The sequence below is a fragment of the Ammodytes marinus genome (genome assembly GCF_949987685.1).
Source record: "Ammodytes marinus genome assembly, chromosome: 6".
Lineage (NCBI taxonomy): Eukaryota > Metazoa > Chordata > Actinopteri > Uranoscopiformes > Ammodytidae > Ammodytes > Ammodytes marinus.
This window is the reverse complement of record NC_137235.1, coordinates 21,379,020-21,398,977: the sequence shown is the minus strand read 5'-3', so window position 1 is coordinate 21,398,977 and position 19,958 is coordinate 21,379,020. Positions and strand designations below refer to the sequence as shown.

Sequence of the window (19,958 nt, the reverse complement as noted above, 5' to 3'; positions counted from 1 at the left end):
TGGGAGGACAACATCTCTCCAGTCTTTTCTAGGCTAGATGTTAAAGATCTAGTTGTTCAAGAGCGAGATGAAAGGGGTCCTCAGATAGATATGATTGGCAAAACTCCATGTTGGAAATCAGGGCAGATCGCCAACGGTGAGTGGTAATTGGTCACCGAAGGAGATGACAAGCATTTCCGTTTTCAGAGGAGAAGGGAAGGGTGCGTGTCCATTGAATGTAAGGCACTGGCTGTGGGCGTGGTCAGGAGAGATCAGTCATGCTGAGGCTCATGGGTAATCCTGGACGGAGGTAAGCCACCGGGACACGACCATTTTCACCGGTCGAGCCTGTGATGGATAGACGAGCTTTGGAGCGCATAGCATCTGTGAATTTCATCTGTACAAGGAAAAAAACATGTTACTCATGTTTTAATCAAGAACACCAAAACCGAAAGCAGATTCAATTCAATACTTAAAAACTTTGATAATTCAAAGCCAAAGGTCACCACTTTATTAAAAGGGACACAAACATGAAGTCATGAAAAATGAATGCTTAGTTCATCATGATTTCAACACTTGGTATTTAACTAAAGGCATGTGTACTGCTTTGACTGGTCAGTCACTTTAAATGCAAACTTACCCATGAAGAGGACATGATCCTCAGTTATAACTCAAAGATTATTCATTGAAATATCTTTGCTGATACATTAATTCATGTATTGTTCCTACATTACTTTTTGCACGAGCTACCATTAATCCTAGTGAATTACTGATCTTATGTCACTGTGACAATGTTTATTGTGAATGCAATATCTCCATAATGCTTAGAGGGATTTTCTTGCAATTGTGCACAAATGTCCACGCTAGTTCAAGGATGAATTTATTAGATTGTGGATGTCATTGGTCTAAAGTCAAGGTGACTGTGTCCAAAATGTAATCAGTACATCCTCTAATCAAAGTGTGCCAAATTTGACAAAAATCCCTCAAAGAGAAATATTGCACTCACAGGAATGGCCTGGACGTACGGACAGACGAACGTACTGTGTACAACCTAAAAAAAGAATGTTAATTAGAATAATACTTCCGGCCTTTGGCTTTAAAAGGGTGAAGGAAATTAAATAGAGAGAGAGAGAGAGAAATAGAAAGCATGTATGAATAAGCAATCAAGAAAGAGGGAGCTTGCATTAGGGCTGGTTATCATTCGGGGAAAAAAGTATTGATAAATATACTGATACTGATACCTTGACTTTGACACTGGTACCTTAACGCTATTTTTTTTTTCAATAGCAATTTCATGAATTACGTTTTAAAAGGATGACATTACACATTATGGATAAGAGAAAAAAAATTACATTTTATTTTTCAGCATCTTAGCATTTGTATAAAACCATAAATTATGAGTAATTATTAGTAAATATTCAATGTAGTATGTTGTTTATTAGTGTACGGAAATACATTACAGAATGGAGACTGAGTAGACCTGGATGAAAAGCTTGAGGCACGTCTGCGATCTGAATGTGGTATTAGTCATGGGTCAAAGGTCGATTGTGAGGGATGTTGCAAATGAATATGTAGAATTGTTTAAGAGGAAATATGTATCAATGTACATTGATTGTTCAGGTATTAAATTCAGTGGATAAGACAAACAAAAAAATTCTTTCTGGTTATTTTATCCATACAAATTTAAAAATGTCTCCATTGATTTACCAGACAATGTGCAATATCTTATTTTTTTTTTAATTTTCTATTTTTAAGGCTTTTTTTGACAGTGCAGAGAGACAGAGATGAAATGGGGAACAGAGGAGATGCAGAAAACGACCGCAGGTTAGACTCGAACCGGGTCGCTGCAGGGAGGACTGAGCCTCAGGGGGAACCCACTAACCACTACACCATGAAATGTATGCACACACATAAAGTATATTGTGTTATTCAAAACATAAATGTAGCCTTAATATAAACCATTTAGCCATACAATATAAATAAATAAATATAAGTTCAAAACATACACACAGACATACATATGTACACACACACACACACACACACACACACACACAGGGAGGAAGAATACGTTATTTTAAGATCCATATTTCCTGTAGCCACTGAGTGCAGAAAGACAAACTATAGCATTATGTAACAAATCAATGGAGAATGTGAGTAAAAGCAATGTATTGAGTTTTGCTTGCAGTATGAAAAGTCGCAGCAGATCAAATCATGAGGGAAGAAACAACAACATTGAGTATGAATTCTGGTTTGTATTATCTCCTTGGAAAGAATAAACTTCTATGGTGACTGATGCTCCTATATGGGGCCGGTTCCAGCCAGTTAGATTAGGGTGGGTTTATAGAAATAATAGGTGGGCAGAGACACCGAAGATGGAATTTTTTTGTCCTTGCAAGATCTCTGCACCTGCTTTTTGGCATCAGTATAACAACCATATGCCACCTTCTTTGAAAAGCTAAATATTTTCAAAATTTTCTTAGAAAATAATAAATATATAAAATTTACAGTAATTTGCACAACACCTTCACAAAGACACCTCAGAACTTGATGAAATGTCACAGTATCTCTGAATTGAAAATCCACTATTGCTGGCAGAAATACTGATATTAAGGAATTTTCCAGACAAAATTAGGCTAGTAAAATTGCAAGGCAAAAAAATCTAATTCATGTTAAATAAAAAGAACTTGACCTGACATAATATGCAATCGACTTTGATTGTTGCTGTGTGGGAGATTTAATTCTTGCATGTTTTGTTTCAAAACATTTCATGAAAAAAATGTTTTTATAAACATCACCCTTTTTTTTATATATTTATTTTTTAAATTGCACCTTGCATCAACCTGAAAACCCATATTAACACTAGGCAGCCTGAGCCGATAGAAGAGAGGGCTTTACAGTAGGCAGTCTGAGTTGATAGAAGAGAAGGCTCTGGGAGAGCGCTTGCTGAGGGAAAGAGCTTGTGGACAGTAACGTTCAGGAGCATTGACCCTCCAAGGTGCCAGCAGCAGCATCATAAGAGGCGGAAGCAGCACTAGGCTTGTTTACAAGCTTAAGTAAGCGATACGCTACACAAGAAGTTGTGTAAGTCAGTTTGGATAAAGTAGGAAGTGAATGAGCTTTTGCGCACAGCATTTACTAACAGAAAAAACAGGTAAACGTGGGAAAAAAGTCACTTTGTAGTGTTCTAACTGCCTTTGCAAAGGAGAGACTGCACTCTGTGGACGTGATTGACAAGTGACCACGGAAAAGCAGGTGATGGGTGAATTTGGAGGCGGGCTGTCACCCTGCCCATCCAATCAAAAGCTAGGAATGGTCCTGGTATAGTAAAAAATGTACTGAAAATCTAATTTTCTTCACTTTTGATTGGGTTTGCAGGGCACACATTTGGGTGGCCTAAGCCCACCCTTGCCCCTGGCAACCGCCGGCCCTGCTCCTACACCATATTATGATTTAATAACCTTTTCTTGAACTGAATAGGTACATTTTGATATAACATGTTATGATTATTACATGATTCTTCAAGTTGACGTGTTGGAAGCAGTAAAAATGGGCAAACGTAACTGATCTGAACAACTTCGACAAAGGCCAAATTGTGACGGCTAGACCACTGGGTTAGAACATTCCCAAAACAGATGATCTCTTGGCGTGTTCTTGGTATGCAGTTGTGAGGAGCTACCAAATTAGGTCTAAGGAATGACAACCGGTGAACCTTCATCAGGGTCATTGGTACCCAAGGCTCATTGACGAGTGTGGGAGACAAAGGCTAGTCTGATCACACAAACCAGTAGCACAAATTGCTAAAACGTTATCCATTAGAACTGGTTCATTTAAAAATCCAATGTAATCTCTCAACCCCCTTGATTCACCTCTTACTGTAGATTGCGCCATAATATCACTCAATATCAATTCAATATCCTATAAAGCTTACAAACTTTGAAGAGAGAGAAAGAGACAGAGGCGATAGAGAAAAGGAGAGAGAAATTGCGCCTGGTTAAAGGTGTAGTCAGCCATTCCAGAGAAAGCTTGTGGATATTTGATCTGAGCACCAAAACAACTTTCTCCTCCCTTACTGCAGCTTCAGAGGCTCCACCCCCAAAATGACCTTTCCTTGGCAACAGCAGTCCTAACTAACTACCTGTCCAATATCATTGTTGTTACTAATGTCACAAACACTTCCTAAACCGGATTGGCTGGAGGCGGGTTGATGGTCTGGGTCTGACTCCCATTGTTTACAAACCTGTTTACAGTGCCTGGGCGGTGTGAACATACCAGATATTGTTTCAGCACACACACAGTACTGACAGGTAGTTGATGTTGAGGAGATATTTACTGATATGGACAAAAGAGATTCAAATCACAATACTTATCTTTAATACAAAGGTTTCAACTGTGCTAAATAGCACCACTATAACTGCCTGTAGCAATTTTGTGAATTAGGTGGTATATGCAATAAGGATTATTTTCATAGGAATGGGGCAATTTTGTAGGGAGAGATGCACCCAGGAATTTCTCTGCTTGACAGTGCAGTTTGTGTGCATCTCAACCTTGGCAGATTGCTCTCTGAATTGGACACTTTATTTTTCTCTCATTCGCACAGGTATAGCAGCATTGCGGCTCGGTTCGGTGCTGCTCAGCCCACTTTTATTTGCATTTCCATTGTCAAAAGTTGGGTAAGGTTCCAAAATAAGCAAGCTGAGCAGCTCCTACTTTGGGTACTCCTCCGGGGTTGGGGTAACAAGCCATCTGAAAGGGCGCCGAAAGGGTAGAGTTACCCACTGCAATCCGTTGATTGGTCGAAAGAATAATTTCCGCGTTAAACCGCTGCATGTAGTCACCTCGGCAAGAGTAAAGACAGTCTTGTGTTTCGGGAAAAAAGTACGGGGGGCTTTAAATATAGGAGCTGCTGGTAACAAGAGACCGCTGGCTTGACCGCAGTCATTCCACGGCTTGATGCTCTGACCCATATTCTGGCAGCGGCTACCGCCGTTCATCCTGTACCCCACCAAGCCCCAATCTCACTGGGCTGCGACACAGTGGTGTAGTGGGGGGTATACGCAGGTATACGGCGTATACCCACTTATTTTTCAGGCGACATTGCGTATACCCACTTCTAACGGCCGCGACTGCGGGACTTGTTGCCACCCGTCCCGTTTTCCCCGAAATTGTTCTCTTTTTTTCACCAGCTGTCCCGGGAAAAGAAAAATCTCTCCCGGGACACAATTTGTCCCGTTTTTGGGGGAAAATGCCAGAACCTCATTTGATTTCCTTCGTTCAGTAGTTCAGGCCTTTTCACACGGGCCGAGGCGTTTGTTTCGCCCACTAATGCATTCTCAATAGAGAGGCGAGCGGGCAGAGAGAAGGCGGCAAGCGTGCAGGGGCGGTCTTAACGATCTCGGGGCCCGTTTCAAGACCCTGTGGGGGGCCCCCACATTTTTTTTTCTATGAATAATGCTTGTGCATGCTCCCCGCAAAAATAAAAAAGATTGTGGAAACCAGTTGGTTCATAGACGGATTATGAGATTTAAAGTAAAATGCATCAATCTGATGCACTTTCAGAGGAAAATTTAGATTTAAATCAAATCTTGAGCTGCAGAAGGAACATTATTTTTCTTAAACAGGCAGCACTCTTTACTCTGCAACTGTAAAAACATTTCAGTAGATTGGTCTGCAGATCCATGTTATATGATGGAGGGGCCCATTGCAACAGATACAGGGTGGAAAGCTACTTTTTATGAACAGTATAGAATTTACACGTATAAAGCTTATTCCTGTATGTGTGTGGGGGCCTTAGAGGCCCCTTATGAAGCCCATAAGACATAGCTAATAATGCTTTTGTTTTGCACTTGCTTTTCTATTTTTCACCTGCTAGGGGCCATGATGATTTATTTCCTATTCCTTTTTGGACCCTAGGCTGTTATTGACATTTGTGACTGAGCTCTTTGACAATGCGACATGTAAAGTTACTATCAGTATCTCTGGCTTAGGGCCCCCCTGAGCCCTTGGGCCCCTGGGCCTGGTTGCATGCAGTTTTCTTCTCAAAGTGCACCAGATTGATGAATTTTACTTTAAAAGGTTGCATTTTTTTCTTCCGGGGGAGCATTCCCCCGGACCCCCCTAGAAGGTCCAGGGTCCCCACCTACGTCTCCCTATTTAGCCTACTGTGCAAACAGTGATGGTCCGGCAGACCGTAGCGGCAGTCAGCTGTCAGGACAGTGAACGCCCCCCCCCCCCCCCCCCACTCGCACTAATGGCTGTAAATGGAGCGGACACGGAGGCTAAACATATAGCCGTTCTGCCAGCTACGCTCTCTATATCTTATAGGCTATTCATGCATTAGGCCTGTGTTGGACCACTACTCACGAGTGGCTGTGTGAGGCAGCGCAATTATGGGAAATATAGGACCGGCGAAAGCGGATGCGCGCGCAGTACAACTTAGAGTATACCCACTTCTCCAGGCACCACTACACCACTGCTGCGACAGTGTGTGACAAGTTGGAGACACAAAATTGCGACAACATATGCGAATTAGAGACAATTTTCACTTGCAGTCTCACTGAGTTGGTTCCTCACGACACGTTTGCGAATGTCCTGCCCAACACTTGACAGGAAGTCGCATTTATGTCTCGCGAGCGTTGCACGAACGGAATGTCAGTCTCATTTTTGTCTCAAATCAGTCACAATTTAGTTTCATATGTCGCCAACCCCTCGCAAAGTTGTCTGACATTGCTCGCACTTTCTGACTCGCGGAAACTAAATTGAGAAGGGTTTGCAACGCGTTTGAGACACATGCGACCACTCTGAGGCTATTTTGAAACTAGATTTGTCGCAAACTTTTTTTGAACATGTTCAAAATTCATGCGACAGGACTGCGCGGCTCTGCGACTCATGCGAGGAAATTGAGACCTCCGCGAACGTTTGGAGACAGTTTAGAGACTCCCTCGCGAAAGCAGTCTCCAACTTGTCGCAAACAGTCGCAGCCCAGTGAGATAGGGGCTTAAAGGATAGGGTCATAAACCCCGCCTACCTGAAGGATAGGGTCATAAACCCTGCCTACTTAAAGGATAGGGTTCACCATCTTTTTGTTTGTTTATTGTTGTGTCTCCTATGTAAAGCACTTTGAGTATGAGAAAAGCGCTATATAAATAAAATGTATTATTATTATTATAAACCCCGCCTACTTAAAGGATAGGGTCATAAACCCTGCCTACTTAAAGGATAGGGTCATAAAGCCTGCCTACTTAAAGGATAGGGTGGGCGGCGAAACGCTCACCAGATCTCGCGAAACCGAGCTAACCCGCTCGCTGCACTGAGCCGAGTGCTCAGTGGAAACAAGGCATTAGTGGATCTGGCCCTGAGCAATAGCCTGAAATCTTTTTAACTTACTCAAACTAGGACCTAAAACCTGGTGCCATAAAAGTGCATTGGTGTGTTAAAAGAGGGACTTGTTAAACTGTTGGAGGGTGAATCAATAGTGATCCTGATCATGTGAAGCCGGGTTGTCAATGGAAAACACTGCTACAGCTTCTGAGTCAGCAAAAGAGAGGTCCAATCCAATGCCTGTTTCACAGCTAACCAACATTACAGGGAGAAAGAGTTTATGTTATCCTGGCTGAATGCCGCAATCCTTTCAGTGAGCCCAACAAACCTGACTCAGGCCAAGCTGGGTTTGGTGACTCTGAGAGGAAGACCTAGGACACTTGGAATATAGGGGTGGTAGAAAGGCCTACAGGGAAGAGGTAATCATGAGGTTGCTGGTTGGATCCCCGGCACCGGACAGCAGGGTTTTATCTGTAAAAATAGTGGTGGCTGCTATTACATCTACGGTGCCCACCATATCTCCTTTGTCTACTTGAGCAAGGAACATAACCCAAAGGTTGTGCTATGGCTGACCCTGCGCTAGGACCCCCTCCAAAAGTGTGTTAGCTTGAGAGGGTATGTGTGGAAAGACAAATTTAAATGTGCCTTGTGTAAATTGACTAAAAATGATAACTTATATAGGTGTCTTCAGTCAGGCCATGCACTTTATATCCCATACTGTATGTGCCTTATAGACTAAAAGAGAACAGTTGTGTTGGGGCTGCCAAATGAAAAGCTGACATTATGACAGTGGGAATGAGTTGCCGAATGAATCAGTCAATTCAAGAGGATGATTGGCTAGAAAGGAGCAGGAGACACCAGAAACAAGGGAGCAAAAAAGGAGGGGGGTGAATAGACAAAAAGGGAGAGAGTGTGTGAGAAAACAAGGAAGCGAGAAAAGAGAAGGAAATATATGAGAAAAAGGGATAAAGGGGTAAAGAAGGTGAACAAGCTGTTGGGTATACAGTGCACAAAGGAAAGGAGTATCACAGTCATATACAGTTTTGAGTAGATATGAATTGTTTATCTAGAATGTTTCATGGTCACCATGTTACTATTGTTTAGCAAGAACAACTGCTGCATTCACATCATGATTTATATGTAGTAAATAATACCATTTAGCAATGACAGTCAACCTAAATGGCAACATTTGTGTATTCACAGATTCCATGTAAATGGATATTAATGAAATCATACTTTTCAAACGCATCATGTGTAATGTAATGTTATTACACTTTTTCTTGTATAGATTTCTTTCAGAACGGTTGATAATATTAATTTGTAAATGTTATACCATCATTAATACATCGGAAAGCCAAACTAAAACTTGTCATCACTGCTGCTCCTTCACTGCTACTTATCTTTTAAAGGGAGGTTATTGCAGTGGTAGACAACATATTTGCTGAAATGAAAATGAAGAGCTTCAAGTTCTACCTTTTTTAATAACTGAAATAAAAAAGAGTATATCAAAGTGGATGGCTGGTTATAATCACTCTGTTGCTCTCATCTTTCTCTTTTTAATATAAGTTAAATAATTTCATCAGTGAAGCTCAATGCAATGCATATGACCATTAAAGCTGCTATGGTGTGAGTGCAACTGTTGTTTTTATGATATGAATGAATTCCAATTAAGCTATAATTGTCTAAACATTGTCTATGACTGTGAGGGAAGGAACGTTTCAGCCATCAATCATCACTCTTCCTACCCGTGTTAGATCTTGACGCTCTCAATGCCATAAACGTTGTAGCCCTCTTTATAGGTGGCGTAGTTGGGCTGGTGGCTGGGGGACAGCAGGTTGAAGTTTGGGGCGTGTTGAGGAGAAGACATAGTGTGTGTGTAGTTTCCTGTGTGCTGGGGGGACGACAAGGTGTTGGCTGCCACCTTTATAACAAAAATAAAGTCATTGTTATTACTATACGATTTGGGCCGTGCATTAGAGAGAGAGACAGAGAGAGAGAGAGAAATTATCAACCTGTGGCTTGCACATCCCAGAAGCCAGTTATTTGCAGCCTGGTGTACCTGTACCTATCACCCAATAGGCAGCACACATGACCCAATTGTTTAGCTGTGGCTTTTTATAAGTTCACCTGGTGCCAGAATACTTCAGATCAAAGATCAGTAATCATGTCAATCCAGTATGGGATGGTTATAGCTAAAAAAAATATTATTAAGGTTTGGGATAAGGAGATAGCCCCCTGCTTTGATATGTGGCTCATCAAGTTCTCTAGCAGTCTATGGAAAAAATCCGTTATGAGATCTCAAGGGAAAGCAGAAAAATGTAAGAAGATATGGCAGCCTTTCCTCTACCATATAGCAGCGCTGAAGTGACTTTCATGACACCTTTTTGACTCTTTATTTTTTTGCTTAACATTTACCTTTATTTTAAACAATGTCTTTTTAAGTAGAGTACGCCATGTTAGTTGTTTATTTTGTCTGTCTTGTTTGTGTTTTCGCTTTTTCAGTTGTTTGTTTGTGTAAAACTCGAAAACAAAGTATTTAAAAAAAAAGATCAGTAATCTATTTTGCATGCTGTGAAGTTATACTTCTTTGACATTGTGTATCGTGACATCTACAAGGTAAACTAGGCTAATAGCAAACCTAGTAACTCTGCATTTAATCCAGGGAGAGGATGTGGACATGGAATGTTGTGAGTTTTTAGACTATCTTGGTTGGCACATGTATTTTTAATTTTGCATGCAGACTGGCAGACAGTGGTGGCTGTAGAGGGTGTGCTCCTCTAAAGGTTGCTCAGCCCCCTTGGGGAAGACTATATCATGGCAAGGAGGGTTCTTGCCTCAGATACAGGAGAAGCATCGGGTTTCTGTTCTGGTCATCAAACACTGGAACAGTGATTTACCAGACAAGGTTAGTACATGGGTTGTGAGAGTAGGTCCATCCATGTTTTTGTGGACATTGAGAAGTGTTACGACTGTGTCCTTCAGGATGGCTTGCTGTTAAATGCCAAATGAGATGGGGAACAGGGGCCTGGAGCCTAAACTTCTCCCAAAAGGAGGAAATTAATCATCCTGAGATTGATTGATGAGAAGTGGCGCTTGAATCAGACATGAAGGCATCACAGATACCTTAACATGACATCATGAGCATCAAGGTGAGGAGACAATATTAGATGGTATCAGTGAATGCATAGAGTGAAAACCTGCAAGGGCTGACAAATGTAATAATGATGTTAGATACAATAATTGGGTTATGAGTAAAACTAGGAGGTACTAGTTTAAAAGAAATACCAGGCTGACAATAAGACTTAAACTTGGAGGGTCTAGTTATAAATGTCATTTGGACTAGTTGACTGTCAGGGACATATTAAAACTATCAGGGAATCTCGCCTTAATAAGATAATCCGTATGACTGGACCAATTGTTCTGCATTTAGTGCAGCAGCAGCAGGCTAGGTCCAGAGAGGCTACAATGCAAAATGAATGAAATGGGGCAGAGGGACAAGACAAGCTTTTTCCAAGAATCGACCAGAGGGTTGCCATAACGTGAGCCATAAGCACAGGGTGAAAGACTGTCCTGAGGAAGATAGAAACGAATGACGGAGTGACAGTGGCAATCCCAGGAGTTAGAGGGATGAAAGGCCATATGAAAGGATCTGCACTGCACAGCAAGTGAACTCTGAGATACATTGGTTATAGCAGATCTTCCTCTGCTGTGTGTTGGGGAGAAACAGACACGCTGGAAACGGCTACAGTGGCCAGATCTGCACCTTGGACAGCGCCACTCAATCCTGACAGTTTTGATGCTATTGAGTTACAATTGGTAATTTTTTGGGTGCAGTAAATTACATATATGACGTCTGGCGAAGCGTCTTGGCTTTCTTGACCGTGTGTGAGGCAAAACATTTAAAAAACAGACACCGTGCATCACTACAGAATAGGCTCGGCTGACGTGCAACTAGCCTACTCCAAAATAAAGGCTTCTCACTCAGGCTCGCAGACATAAAGCAATAAATAGGCCTATTAGATTAACTTCAAGAATACCAATAATAAAAGACACCATTGTGCCATTCATAGTGTGTGGAATCTAAACAGAACTATTTGCCTACAGATGCCACTACAGATAAAAATGGGTAATAGCTGTAAAACCCAACACAAGGATGTATTTTACTTGACACTTGGTCTTTTACAACAATACCTTAAAGGCCATACTCATGGCACATTTTGGGAAAGCTGAGACCACACATAGCTAATTCAAATTAAATATTACTATAAACCAAACGGATCATTCCGCCCAGGCGTTAATTGCGATAAAAAAATGTACGCGTTAATTCCAGAAATTAATCACCCTGCGTTAACGCGTTAATTTTGACAGCCCTAATAATAATACATTTCATGGAGATGGATGAGGGTGGGGGTGATGTGATGCCAGGGCCTGGTGCGGGTGAGAACACTGGCAGCTTTGAAGCTTTGAACCCCGGACAGGACTCCGTTGCAATAGTCCAGACGGGAGGTGATGATGGTGTCAATGAGTGTTTCTGCCACGGACACAGATAGTGATGGGTGGAGTCTGGAGATGTTCTTGAGGTGGAGGGTTTGGTACTGAGTCATCAGCTTAGGCCGTGCTGGCGTATGATCCGACCAAGGGGCAGCATGTAGAAGATGAAGAGGAGGGGCCCTAGCACATAGCCTTGGGGCACACCTTGGTCAACTGTGCTGGGGGGGGGGGCACCAGGAGTCACAGATGGCAATCAACTGTTTCCTGAAGGTGAGGTAGGACTGAAACCAGGAGACTGTGCCGGATCAGGATGCTGATACAGCCTGCGTTGGCAGCGATGAGGAGGTCATTGGTGATTTTGATGAGGCCGGTCTCTGTGCTGTGGTGGGTTCTGAATCCAGATTGTAGGGGTTCTTGAAACTCATGATTGGACGTGTGTTGTTGGAGTTGGGCGGCAACTGCTCATTTCGAAGGATTTGGCTCAGATACGGAAGGTTGGAGATGGGGCGGTAGTGGTTGGTGTTGTCAGTGGTCGTGACTAGCCTGGCATCGCCCGCCTACCTACTTCTGCTCAATTTTCATTTCCCTTCAGTATAGTCTGGGGCTGCGGTGTCTTTGCGGGCTTTCACAGGATTAATTTTTGTCTGACCAATCAGCGAACAGAGGAAGTGGCTGAGAACAATGACGTTGAGGTTGTGCGCCAGTTTCAGTTGTAGTCACAAACCGGCGCATTACATACGTCACGATGACCAAAAGTTATGCGATTGCTTGGCAGATCCAGAGTGGCACTGGGCAGATCCAATAGTTTTAAACTTCAACAGACACCTGCCTTCAAGTGAGTATACGTTTGTCAATTGAGCAATTCCAGAACTTTTGTACAAATGAAATGAAGTATGGTGGTCTGGTAGGACCAGGCTAGGTCGTGCCCAGGCTTTTTTAGGACAGGTGTAACAGAGGCCATTTTAAAGCTGGTGGGAACCGTGCCGGATGAGATGGAGTAGGATTGTTCCAATAGGCGATCGGATCGTTAATCAGCGATTGAAGGGATGAATAACGATTGTTTTTTTCCCATGACGATTGGATCGCCTCTGAAGTCACCATTAATTAACTTACTATTATAAGATTTTATATAAAAATAATAATGCATTTAGACATGTTGATCTAGTGGATGTCTCCCTGGCGCAGCGCAGTTAAAAGTAGTTTGATAAATGAATTAAAGCCGTAATATACGACTAGGTTGGATCTGCGTCTCTTCTCATGTCCGACACCCCGCATCCCCGTTTTTAAGTTTCTCACCAAACCTTTGCTCTGTGCTCCATATAAGTAGACTTACAATGATTTGAATTGTGATATTAAATAAATCCTATGTTAAACATAACCTGCTGCGATGTCGCTATGTTCAGACTTCAAAGAGCTCTTGCGCATAGATGACACTGACACACTCAAGCATCAACATTAGACCTATTAGACCCACTATTAGGCCCACTAGCCTAGTTCCTGTGGTTACCACGTCAGGAACGAGTCTTATTATACTATCTATGGTCTAAACCCATGATTACCCCAGAAAAAAGATCCTGTTTGGGGGTAGGACTTTGCAAATGTTCAGGAACCCTTGGGTTGCGGGTAGCCAGCGTCTCATTTCCTGGTTTGAAATTAATCAACTTCTATGGTCAGATTGGATTAGAATCTCAGAGTAGTAGCCTGACGTCAAGGCAGTGAGCAACACTTCAAAACACTTTTGGTGCATGTTCAGCCATTTATTACAATAGGTCTACTTCAAAATGCATCAAACGCCTAAAATGCATGTGGGACTTTCTAGTACTAATACTTTGTAAAATATCTGTGCTTTTTGGCAAAGATATAGCCACACTCCTAGCGGAATTCCAGTCGTATTTTCAGTGGATTTGTGGCTAAAACACATAGGCTAGCTGAAATTGACCTATGATTCTTCACGGAATCCAACCGAGAAAAAATGGAGACATCTTTATTTGACTTCCTAGGAACCACAAGAAACTCCAAAAATGAACAATCAAAATTGACAGATACATTGTATTGGATACATTGGCTCCCCTACTAGTAGGAGAAAGTTTAAAGGTTCCGCTATTTTAAAAGCTCCCCAAAAATGCGGTGGAGCAATCCCCCACTTACTCAAATCTTACTCATCATCATACATGTAGATTCAGATCAACATCAATAGAAAGTGAAATTAGTGAGATAGTACGCACCTTCATTTTTTTGGCTTCAGCACGGCTCTTGTAGCAGAATTCTACCAACGCGACCATCATGGCCAGACCCAGACCTCCAACCAGGATGTAGAAGACTCCTGCTACGTTACTAAGAGACAGAGCACTGGTCTTCTCCTAGTACAGACACACACATGGGGAGGGAAAGACAGCAGCCACCCACAGAAAGCTGTTAATGTTGTGTTTGTATGTTAACATTTTACTTGACTCACTACGACAGCAGTTTAAAGAGTAAACATGACTTGAAAACCCTTTATCAGTTTGTGTGAAAATCGTTGTGTATCTTTGTATCAACTGTTAGCAAGTATGTGTGTTGTCGTCATGGAAAGGTCAATACCACCCAGTGCAACCTTCAAGGTTTTTCTACAAACAGCTCTGTACTCGTTCCTCACTCCTATGTGGTCTGATGATATCTCAAGTCATTGCTGAAATATGGGGATGTAGCTACATCACTAAACATACTATAGGTCCTAAGGTGCAACAATCAGACAGGATTTAAACAAGCCAACAGTTTCACCGGATTATCCAAACCACTGTATTCTGAAGACAAGCTTAAGGTGAGCAAAATGTTGAGTTTGGGTGTGGTCAGAAGTGTGTTTGTTGCACCTGCCATCCAGTGTTCTTCATTCAGATCAGGCTTATGACATTAGGACTTATGAAAGGGTCAGACAATATGTCATACAACATAGTTCCTTTGAAGCATGGCCTCGGACTAACACATTTTGTGTTTGCATTCACCGTTTCTCAACAGTGAACAGTGGTTCATGGATGAACATAATGCATTTCCCTCTTAATAAAACATGCAAAGCTGATTCTTTTAATATATTGCGAACCTGCATTGCTTACATCTTAGTTTGCTAGCTTGCTGCTAGTCTCTGGAGGATACAAAAAGTAGCCATTGTGCACATGCTAAAGCATAGTTAAAAGCAAGTACATCAGCGCTTTAGTGCTCAAGGGGCTGGTTGGCTTTTCATGCATCACTGTGCTCAGGAGTCATAGCCTGCAGCCTACGTTAACATCAACATATAAGTCCATTAAAATAGTAACTATAAGGCTAGTGCTTTTCCTCTTTCTTTCATACATGAGTGTGTTGGCCTCCAGCCCACCTTTAGCCAGCACAATATATATGGTTTTCCACATCTGTGCTCACACTATCTGCTTAACAGTGGCTCTCCCTTGCTCCACCTGAAAGACTGCTAATACACACAAATCACATTCCAACCATGAGGTTCAATAACTCCCGGTCTGTGACAGAGCCTGTGTCATCCTAGGAGGTCTCGCAGGCATTATAAATGGTGCAGTTAATTATATAAGAAATATATAAATAAATAATAATCAAATCCATATCTAATGTCCTGTCATACATGTGTGTGTTTGTGTGTGTGTGTGTGTTAGTGCGTGTGTGTGCGTGTCCATCTCTGCCCTTCTCAGTGTGGCTGACTGTATCTTGTCAATAATGCAAGTGATTTAATTGATCAGAGCTTGAGCAGCGGGTATCTCCTGTGACATAGCTCATGGGGTGCTCTCGTGTTCTTTTGTAGGCCTATGCATTATTGTGTGGGGATTTGGTGTAAATTCTACGGTGGCCCTGAAGTTAGAAAAAAAGACATTTCACAAAACCCAACGACATTACAGAAAACACAACGACATTACAGAAACCCAGCGACTTAATAGAAAACACAACAACGTTGTACAAAACACAACAACCACCAAAATGTTGCCCTTATATTTGAAATAGTTCTGACTAGTGTATTTGTACAGCCAAACTGAGTGGCAGTTGGCTTGACTGCAGTGGATTCTGTTGTTGTGTATGTTGTAATGTTAAAAGTGTTTTGTGAAATGTCGTTGTGCTTTGCGAAATGTCATTGTTTTTTTAGTTTAATGTTGTTGTGCATATTTAAATGCTGTTGTATTTTTGACCTTCAGGGCAACCATACAGTTCTGTCATTTTCAAATGTCCATCAGACATTGACAGCACATTTGCTCCTCATTTCATCTATGCATTTAAGCAATGGCTGCTGCAGGCAGTTCAAAGATGAGAGCAACACGTCCCCACCCTCTGGCCAGCCCCACCTAAAGGCTCCGTGAGCTACCTTTGGCAGAACCAAGCCCCAACCACAGTGAGTTCTACCAGCATCCAATGCGGAAGTGACAACAATTGCAGTAGCACCGGGTGGCCACTAAGGTTGCAGAACAGAGCAATTTTTTGTTGACTCCCATGTTAAACACGCCGTTTTCACAGCATTATTAAACCTATTTAAGGTCTGGTTTAAAAAATCATTCTAGTCTGTATGTTTAGCTCATATCTCCATGAAAACACTGAGGGGGGTGAATTGTTTTCTAGCAGGCTAGTTTTTATTCTATTGGTGGTTAAAATATATTTAAAAATAGGGCGCGGTCTCTTGAATGACAGCTAGCCGCCCGTTAGCCCTCACTTCGCCTCGGAGGTATACGTCAGCTATCTATGGGCAGAACACAGACCCCAATCATTAGACCTTCACAAATGGGGAGGGAGGCAATGTTCTTGTCTGAACAAACCGTATAATGGTTCTTAACCTATAAGAAAGATGGTTAAACCTTAATTATACCATGTAACAAAGCATCAGGTTATCTGTGTATACAAGTAATGTGTGTGTGATTAGTGTAATTGTACATTAATTTACATCTCTACTTTACAGATAATTTAAAAACTTATTTTGTCTAGAAGGGTTTCATATACATACTTGAAAACAGACAGTCTAACTGAATTCTTAACAGCCTAAAAACAAAAAAACAGCACAAAAAAACACACACACAAAAACACATCTCCCAACCACCAATAGTTCTCAGTTTATCTTCAGGAGGTTCACTCTGTTTTCAAGACACCACTTGATTTTCTTCTCATCAGTATTAAAGGGATAGTTCAGTATTACTGAAGTGTGGTTGTATGGGGTACTTAGACATAGTATGTTTGTTACCTTATGGAGATAGCGATCAGTACATTCACTATAAGGAGTTTGGGAAAGATGTCGCACATCAGCCTTGTACTGTTGCAGAGGGAGGCAGAAGAGAAAAACGTTTTTTTTTCTCCACATATAAATGCTAACCTAAAACATAATATCCCGTCAATTGTACGCTAAGCTATGATTTTTTCCACATCTTTAGTTTGCTGCCAGACAGCCGTTAATTTTAGTTTTCTTGTGTCTCCTGAATAATCCACAGTAGCTGCTAGTCAAGAAGCTGATTGGTAGAGTGATGCAAAAAATAACTGCTGGCTTGCGGCAAACTAAAGCTGTGGAGAAAATCTTAGTATAGCATACATTTGAATGGTTTAGGTTTTCGGTTAGCATTTATATAAGTGTGGAAAAAAAACGTTTTTCTTCTCCTTTGCAACAGTACAAGGCTGACTTCTGTGTCTCCCCCAAACTCCTTATAGTAACTGCGCTGATCGCCATCTCCATAAGGTGACACACTAACTATGCCTAAGTACATCATACAATCACACTTCAATAATACTGAACTATCCCTTTAAATATACAGTTTCACAGTTGAACCTCCATGCTCTAACCTGAGTTCTAAACAAATAGACATGTAGCCAATATTATCTCCGCCCTCCCCATACATATAGAAACGTCTTTACGTCATTGTGCGCGTTAAATAATGTGAACAGACAGTGTGTTTAATTAACTAACCTTTTTGGTAGAGTCCGTGAAGCCACACTCTCCTTTATCGTACCACCACTTGTTTTTCATCTTGTCTAGGGTCCCTTGCTCATTCAGTTTCAATACGGCAAGGTTTACTGGCACTCTTCAATGGGAATAACATAAATAACATCATTATCAATGTTATCTTATGTTATTAGTGTGGCAGCAGTTCTCAAACTCTGGTCTAGCAACCAACACAGGGGCCCAATAATGTTTGCTATTTTAAGGAAAGTCATCAGTCATGAATTGGCTTTGTCATGTTTTGCCACATTACCTCTAATGTGGCAATTTCATTTAAAGGCTATACCGAAACACATTTTAAAGTAGTGATTCTAAGCCAAGAGGACTATTCAGTCAAATAAGTGTGGTATCACTGTGATAAATTGGACAAAGCTGTTGAAATAAATTGCTGTATTTTTTCAGGGATCCTGTGTTTGGCCTGTGCGACAGAGAATGAGAGGCGCTGCAATGAAAAGCCTTCCTGCTTTTTCCTCCAGGCCAGAGCCATAGATAAACACAGTTTGGCCACAGTGCACAAACTCTTTATCAACAGCCCTTCCCCTGCACTGTTGCTTCTATCTGGTGTGAGGTCACCTGACCCTGGCTTTGCGCCTGCAGTATGCCCTAACCCTGACCTCAACCAAACAGGGTGCAACACATTGGTGGAAGAAGCAGCACGGAATACAACGCTACCTGTAAGGTGGTGCTTGTCAGCAAACAGCTAAACATAGCATCATTCATGTAACATCTATGAGTATTGGTTTTACTTATAATTTTGTAAAAAGGATTAACTAGGTATTGCTATCATTGCTAACTTTTGTGTTTACATGTGGCGTTATTTCAATGCTGCTTCGTGCGATGTATTTTTACACCTGATAACCCAGTGTTAGCTTCGTGTTTGTGTGTTGAGTTTTTTTTCTGTGTGTGTGTGTGTGTGTGTGTGTGTGTGTGTGTGTATTAACCTTGCTCTCCCCTCCTCCGCTGCCGCATTCTCCCTTGTCATACCACCACTTGTTTTTCAGTTTGTCCAGCAGCCCCTGCTCGTTCAACTTTAACACCGCCAGGTTCACCGCATTTCTACATGAACACAGTGGCTGTTAGCAGTTTACTTCTTTTTAATGGCCGTCCTCCTGCTGGTATATGCATGTAAGCATTAATAACTCCTAAAGCATTGGCATAAACAGAATAAACATAGCTCCATCCTTAGTATTAGATAAGCTTTAAAATGTCTTATCAGTTAAGCTCTGCTGTATAATCATGGAAATAGGAATGTTGAGTAATATGTCCAAGACAAAATTACTTAATACATCTTTATAGAACCATAGAGAATAGGTTGGGCTCTGATGGCTGATTCTTGGAATGATGAATTACAAATATTGTGTAGAATCCTTTCCCTCTATCCTCCCTTTCTTTTTTTAGCTTCCTGTGACACAAGCACCTGAAATACACAAGTGAGTTAACGTTTGTCAATTGAGCGATTCTAGACCTTAAAGATCTCAACTTTTCAAATAAACTTACAGTACATCAACTCAACTTTCCATAACCATTCGCAGCACTATTCTGAAGGTTATTACTGAAGGATATGTTCATTTTGGTGTTAATTGTATGATTTACGATACATTTTGTTTCTTAAAACATGCTTAAAAATTCTACTTTTTTTTTTTGTAAAAATGAAATAAAGATTTTAAATCTGGCTTTATGGATGTCTACCACAGGGAGTCTGAATAGTCATTGCAACACTTTCCTTAAATTTCAAATTGGATTGGATAAAGGATTTTAAAGGATCCAGATTCAAATAAGCTCATTTCATCTTTGAATTAAGATTCCATAACATGCCATCAAAGCCCAACCACACATATACATATAGTCACAACTCACCCATCCCATGACATTCAAACTATGTGTCTGCACCAGTGTTCATCCTCCTCTAAACCAGCTTCAGGGCTGTTATTCAGGGACTCATCTACATGAACACCATGGCTTTAAGACCTGGGAGACATTCACTCACTAAATCCACTGCACACTGATTCTGACTGCTGGTAAGCATTAGGCCACACACAAGGTAAATGACTTGCATGTTTCGATCACTGGAACTGTCCTTTTAAGCAGAGCAAAGGGACAGGTTCATGTACAAGTATGGCGCTTCAATTCCCTCACATGCAAACTAACTAATGTCCGACTAACGAGTGACTCTTCTTTGTTTTCACCCTATTGTCCATGGTTTATTTCTTGATCAGTTATT

The 19,958-nt window shown here is 41.4% G+C and overlaps 1 protein-coding gene across 3 annotated transcripts in view; it reads right to left on the bottom strand.

The window, feature by feature from the left end:
- Positions 1-241: 241 nt before the first annotated feature.
- Positions 242-19,958, bottom strand: part of LOC307251559 (glutamate receptor 2-like) — a gene marked incomplete at both ends in the record, with an annotated part of 61,709 nt that continues 41,992 nt past the window's right edge. Inside the window, 3 exons of one of the 3 annotated variants that reach the window (XM_080028928.1) lie at positions 242-376; positions 14,016-14,150; positions 18,679-18,793. In XM_080028928.1, coding sequence (XP_079885054.1) covers positions 242-376; positions 14,016-14,150; positions 18,679-18,793 — 385 coding nt within the window. Of the gene's footprint in view, positions 377-9,049; positions 9,221-14,015; positions 14,151-17,704; positions 17,820-18,678; positions 18,794-19,958 lie in introns of those variants that run through there. The other 2 variants (XM_080028929.1, XM_080028927.1) reach the window with 2 other exon arrangements.